The 6,343-nt window shown below is 57.6% G+C and overlaps 2 protein-coding genes across 2 annotated transcripts; both read right to left on the bottom strand.

Annotated features, from left to right (window-relative positions):
- Nucleotides 1–249: 249 nt before the first annotated feature.
- vgl1 (Vigilin 1) lies at nucleotides 250–4,207 on the bottom strand (the record flags this gene model as incomplete). Its single annotated transcript, XM_032035186.1, has 3 exons — nucleotides 250–1,220; nucleotides 1,275–3,516; nucleotides 3,578–4,207. The coding sequence occupies 3 exons, from the start codon at nucleotides 4,205–4,207 to the stop codon at nucleotides 250–252; spliced, it is 3,843 nt and encodes a 1,280-aa protein (XP_031885811.1).
- Nucleotides 4,208–4,222: 15 nt separating this feature from the next.
- On the bottom strand, nucleotides 4,223–4,927 carry CGGC5_v002216 (uncharacterized protein; the record flags this gene model as incomplete). Its single annotated transcript, XM_066150936.1, has 3 exons — nucleotides 4,223–4,281; nucleotides 4,371–4,594; nucleotides 4,839–4,927. The coding sequence occupies 3 exons, from the start codon at nucleotides 4,925–4,927 to the stop codon at nucleotides 4,223–4,225; spliced, it is 372 nt and encodes a 123-aa protein (XP_066009737.1).
- Between the last annotated feature and the right edge of the window lie 1,416 nt (nucleotides 4,928–6,343).

The raw sequence follows: 6,343 nt of genomic DNA, 5'->3' as shown, positions 1-6,343 counted from the left end.
CATTTTTGTGTGTTATATATGTGTCAATGTGCCTGGTATCATGGTATTCTCCCAGGTATCGATGATGATGAGGTGGCTCTCGCATGCAGCCCGAATACTCTCGCTATGAATCTCCTACCACTGCAGCTCTCCTCTCGCTGCGTCTTCACGAGGCTCCTCGGACCAGTCCATCACGAGTGCTCTCAGCTGGTCTCTGAACTGATTCAGCTCAGTTGTTGTATCTGTTGTGCCATGCTCAGCCCCCGACTTCTAATCCCGGGGCGCACGCGAGCTGAGGCCCTCCTGCACGGCAGCCAGGATCAGGTCCTTGGCCTTCTCAACACCCTCAGCGGTGCCGATAACCTCGATGGCGTCCTCATTGGCGTCGTTGCGAGGAACGTTGATCTTGCAACCGCTCTGCTTGCGGATGGTATTGACCTTGCTGCCGCCCTGGCCAATGACGTAGCGGTAGGTCTTGGGGTCGGGAAGGACAAGGTAACCAGTGTGGGTGTTCTTGCGGGCCTGCTCAATAGCGGCGGCGATGGCAGCCTTGGCCTTCTCGATGTTCTCGGGAGAACCGCGCAAGACCCAAGGGATCTCGCCGTCCTCGCCGGCGCCGGTATCCACAACCTTCCAGGAGTGGGCATCGGCAACGGCATCCTCGTCGTCGGTGATCAGAGGCAGAGCACCGCCGTTGCTGCGGCTGGCGCCAGCGCTGGGCTTGGCGGGCAGGGCAGCGCCAGCGTGATCGACGGAAATCTGGTGGTTGTTGCGGAGCTGGCGGAAGAACTGGCCGTTGTTGGAGATGGCGTGGTGCAGACCACGAGGGACCTGCAGAGTCTCGCCCTCCTGCTCCTTGACGAGAGAGGCAATGTGCTCCTTCGCCTTCTCGACATTCTCGGGGCGACCAGTAATCTTGACGCCCGTCTTGCCGTCACCCTGGCGGGGAATGTCAATGGAGACGTTGAGCTGAGACTCGAGCTGGCGCTTGGCCTCTCCACCGCGACCGATGAGGGTTCTGTGCTTCTCGGTGGGGACATCCAGAATCTCGGTGACCTGGCTGTCCTTCTCCGCGACAATCTCCTCGATCCTGGCAACGATCTTGCTGACAACGTCCGAGCGGCCCTCGATCTTGATCGTGTTGCCATCAGCCTCCTGCTTGGGGAACTGAATGGTGCGTGCAAGCTCGCGGCGGTCGTCAGAACCGCCAGCCTTGACAACGATATCACGGAGGGTAGCACCTATCAGTGGTTAGCTTGGAGAAACAGAATGCAGGTTAGGTTGAACAATCTCACCTCCAGCACCAATGAGAGACTTGTGGTGCTTCTTATCAACCTCAATAGTCTTCACAACGGTGTCGTTGAAAACATCTCTCTTCTCCTCGAGAGCCTTCTTAGCAGCAGCGACTTGAGACTTAGTGCCCTTAATCTGAATCTCGACGGTCTCGGCATCACGTCCGCTGGGGATGTCGATCTTGGCACCGGTGGTCTGGCGGAGCTCATCCAGCGCAGCGCCACCCTGGCCAATGATTGACGGGACCTGCTTCTGCTGGACAGAGACGGTTGCCGTGAAGGAGGTATCCTTCAGGTACTGGAGAAGAGAAAGAATCTCGTCGCGAGCCTCATCCGCTCCCTTCTTGGGACCGCGAACGATAACCTCGTCGGGGTTCTGCACGCGCTTGGGCTTGCCAGCGTCGCTGGCAGCGTCATTCTCCTCCTCATCCTTGTTGCTCTTTCCAGAGCGGGGGAAGAAGATGAGAACCTTGTACTTGGACTGCAGGCGGTTGGTGACGCTTCCTCCAGAACCAATGAGCTCTCTGTGGAACTGGGGGTCGACCTTCAGGACGTGAGTAACCTCATCGGCGAGAGTGCGACCAAGGGAGCTGATGTGGGCCTTGGCAGCCTCGGCCTTAGCCTTGGGGCCCTTCAGCTCGACCTTGCCATCCTGAACCTGAATCTCGACGTCGAAGCGCTCGCGCAATTCCTTGATGTTTGAGCCGCCCTTGCCGATAAGGTGGTTGGCATACTTCTGAGGGAAGTCGAAGGACATGGTGAAGCCACGCTCCTTCTCATCCTCCTTCTCCTGCTCAACGAAGGCGTTGACCTTGGCCTCGAGGTTCTTGACGGCAGAGGCCGGGCCACGGAGAGTGACAACGGTGCCGACAGAAGAGACACGGATGGGGATCTGGTCATCGGCACGGTTGGCCTGCTCCTTCTTGATGAAACGGCGGAGGCGCTCGTGGAACTTCTGGGGAACATCGATGGAGGCAGAAGCAATCTGCTCCTGCTTGTTGATGATGTCAAGAATCTGCTTGCGAGCATCCTCCAAGCTCTGCTGGAAAGCACGGATTTCGTCCTGAGACGGGCGACCGGTCTTGATCTGGGGCTTGGGCTCAGGAGCAGAGGGTCCCTCAAAGACAAGGAGGACAGGGGCGTCGATCTCTCCGGCCTCAGGAAGGACAACGTGAACACCGTGGTTGTCTCTCATGCGGGGGCTGACATCTTTGTTCAGGTACTGGTGGTAGAAGGGGTCGACGGGGATGGGGACGATTCTGGCAGGCGGGATGGCGTGAACAAGCTTCTCGATGGCGGATTGAGCCTGGAGAACGTTCTTGCCATCACGCGCGTACAACTCGTAAGGGGAAGCGCCGTTGGCACCGAGGGGGGTGTTGATGTGAGTGCTGTGAGCCCTCTCGATGTCGTCAAACATGTCACGATGTCTCAGGAAACGGGTGACGTTGCGAGCGTGGCTAGAAACACCACCAGGGGCACCCTTGTGGAAACGGCCAATGTCGAAGGTAGAGAACTGCATGTTCATGGCTCTGTCCATGGCAGTCTCAACACCCTTGCTGATCTGGGCAGCAGGGCCAATGACGGTGACGGAGTCATCATCCTCATCAGTGGGCAGCAAGATGGTGCAACCCGTCTCGTTGAAGAACTCATCGAGAGTCTCGCCACGGCGGCCAGCAATGAACTGGTGGCGGCCCTTCTGAAGACTGAACTGGTCGACAGCAAGCTGCTGCTGCAGCTCCTGGACGCGACGCTCGATCTCAGCACGGGCAGCCTGCACAGCAGCGCGGTCACCGGCCAGCTGGATGTGGTTATCACCGGCAGGGACGAAGACGGGGCGCTCGCCCTCGTTCACGGCCATGTTACGGCCGCGAGGAGCCCAAATCTGGTGAGGAGGAACACGCATCTGAACACCATCGGTCTCGTAACGGTTGACATGGCTGTTGCTGGGGCCCGCAATGAAGGGGTAGAACTCAGCAGGAATACCACGAAGCTTGGTGTTGACGTTGGCAGCGCGCTCGCCGGCAATCTTCATGATCTGGTCGCGGGCAGAAGCAGCAGACAAGGCGTTGCCCTCAACGAGGACATCGATGGTGGAGTCGTCATCCTCGTCAAAAGTAGCACCGTCCTCGACCTTGGGAAGCTGGACACGGGCACCAGACTTCTCCTGGATGGACTTGATGGTGGAACCTCCCTTGCCGATGATGTGGGCGCGGGCAGACTGGGGAATCGGGACCTTGATGGTGGTCTGTTCAGAAAAAAAAAGTTTAGCTTGAGCTTTGTGGGGAAGAGATCTGGGGTTTGCCGACCTTGGTTCCGATCTGCTGGACAAGATCCTTGAGTGCCTGTTGAGCAACGTCTTGAGGACCAGTAGCGTCGAACTTGAGACGACCGTTGGTGGCGGTGGACAAGGTGATGTTGGCGCGCGACTTGCGGTTGATGTCCTTCATGATGTCCGGGATGGGGCGTCTGAGCTGGTTACGGGGAAGGATGAACTGGGGCTCCAGAACAACCGTTTCCACGTTGCGGCCGGGGATCGACATCGAGGGGGCAGCATTCTTGGGGGTCGCAGCACCGCCCGAGGCGGGGGTGGAAGAGCGAGAGAGACCGTTGGCGGGGGTAGAGACGTTGCTCTTGGCTCCCCAGATGGGGGCGACGTTGGGGCTGCTCTTGGGCTTTCCGGCGCCGAGCTCGGGGAAGAGAGTCTGATCGTTGGGATCGATCTTCTTTCCGGGAACGGAGGTCTCCTTCTGCTTGCCAGCAGCCTTGGATGACTGGGGCTCGGCCCAAGAGGCGGAGTCACCGGCATTGCTCTTGAGGGGGAGGTCCTCGTCAGGAACCTCCTCGACCGTGGGGTGATGGTCGACGTGAGTCTGAAGCAGCTTCTGGGCAGCTGAAGGCTCAGCGCCGTTGGCAGTTGTAGAATCGGTAGAGGCCATTGTGAACAGTGTCGATCAACGTCGTCGGGTGGTTGAATGGGATGATAGGGGTTGTGTGGGTGAAATCGGTAAATCTGCAAGGGGGACAGCACCAGTTAGCTCGGGACGCTGCAAAGACGGCGATGCAGCAGCATGCAAGCTGCTCGGCTTTTACAAGACTTACAACTGAGGATATACACAGCAGTTGGGGACAAGACCAGTAGAATCAGTCTTCCGATTAAAGAAGGCCGAAGCGTGTTAAACCGTGGAGCAGCAGATAGACCGAGGAGAGTAGCTTGTTGCTGGCTTAGAACATTGCGACCCTGACCGGCAACAATGAACAAATCCAGTGGGCGAGACAGAATCGGGGGAGGGACGGCGAGGGCGAGGTTGACAGAATTGCAAATCCTGCCAATTGATGGTTGGGGGAGATGGAGAAGTCAGAGGGCGAGATGGACTCGAAGCTCGGATGGGCTAAAGGGTGAGGTGGAAGTTTCTCGACTCCACGATGGTGTTCAATTGGGGATGGAATTTCTGGAGCTGGCAGGGATCCTTCTTCCAGAAAGGTTCCGCCTGCCAGTGGTGCTCTCCACCTTGAGCTGCCCCACATTAAGCCTCAGCCACAACCTAAATTGTTAAGGCGTCCTCGCACCGGCCAGGTGGCACTCGCTGGAGGGCCAGGACGGGGGACGGTTGGAGTCGGCCGTTGGACTCTCGGCACAGTTGGTGAGGCCAGTACATTCCAGACCGCCTTCTCATTGGACCTTTCAAACCCACACCGCTGAACCACCTCCGGGAGCCAGCTCCGGATCACGTGGGGTTCGGCTTGACTCAGGCCCGCCGCTATTCTCCGCCTGGTCTCCCTTGCCGGGCCAGATGGGGGCTATCGCCGGCCCGGAGTTCGGCCCGGGGCACGATGCTCCGGGATCTAGGGGTCCGTTCGTCCCGAGTTGCTCAAGATCGCGGTTTCAACGACGATGGCATCCGTGCGCTCTTTAAACATCGTGAACAACCTCAGAACAAAACCCGCCGAGGCAAGAGCTCGACTGGTTCGGTACCAACACCCATATCACTATGCTTCGACTCTCGGTACGTTGAGGAGAGACCGCACATGTTGGGACAACCAGTTTGAAGTCGAACTACCAGCAAAATACACACATATAGAAAAGAATTTCGCAGGAACATATTGATGCGGTTAAGGGTGACAAGCCGTCCGTAGATTGACTACTGACTACCGAAAGAGGATGGAGGCTGCAAGAGATATTAGACACTAGGATAGACATTACCTGGAAAGAATTGGCAAGCTCCTCAGACTAGTCGCCCGTCACACCTTACCATCGGTATTCCTTTGAACAACTCGTGGTAGCTCGATCCTCTGAACGTAGGGTGGTTTGCAATGCCCAGTCCAGCCAGACAATCGCACCAAAAGCAGCCCATTAAAGGCTCGCCATAGAAAGCCTCCATGTCCACGAGACCACACCAGGTCATCTCCTTACGTTGTACACAGCAACACAGCGCTAGCCAGCGACAACCTCTGCAAGATTCCCGCAACTTCAGTCCTGTGGTTACCCGGGCACTTTTGCATCGGAAAAAGAAAGCCCATCGCTGTTCTAGCGTCTGGAGGCGAAAGGCTGCCCCGTGGCAGACTGCAGGAATCTACGCAGCCTTGGCCAATCAGCAGAACCACGCACTCCCATTGCGAGATGTTAGCTGAAATCTCGCACCCTCCGAAGCACATGTCGCCCTCGCTGCGTGATCGTGGTAGACAGCGTGGGCTTGGTCGCTCGCAAAGCCCTTCGCAACGGTGAGTCCAGGGTCGTGAGTCGTACTAGCTGCAAGTTGGCACCATCGACATCATTGAGGCAATTCGGTTTCCGGCAAGAAGTGATTGGTTTGCTGTCGTCGCAAATCGCGACTGGCTGCTGCTCAATGCAGGGGCAAATGGCTCATTTGAGAGGCATCCTGCAGCCTGCAGGAACAACGGCAAGGGGGCTTTTGGCTTGTTGCAGGCACAAACAAGCATCCCACAGCTGTGCTACGTGGCCAGACATGGCCAGCGAGAGACATGCCGTGGTTGGCAGCTTGCGACTGACAGCCTCTCGAAAATACCGTCTCAGACCAAGCCTTCGTTCGCAGGCGTTCTGGCACTCGTCAGGT

The sequence above is a fragment of the Colletotrichum fructicola genome (assembly GCF_000319635.2).
Source record: "Colletotrichum fructicola Nara gc5 chromosome Unknown KSG_Nara_v1_contig01, whole genome shotgun sequence".
NCBI classification, from domain to species: domain Eukaryota; kingdom Fungi; phylum Ascomycota; class Sordariomycetes; order Glomerellales; family Glomerellaceae; genus Colletotrichum; species Colletotrichum fructicola.
The sequence above is the reverse complement of the archived record's forward strand: the minus strand, read 5'-3'. Positions and strand labels throughout refer to the sequence as shown.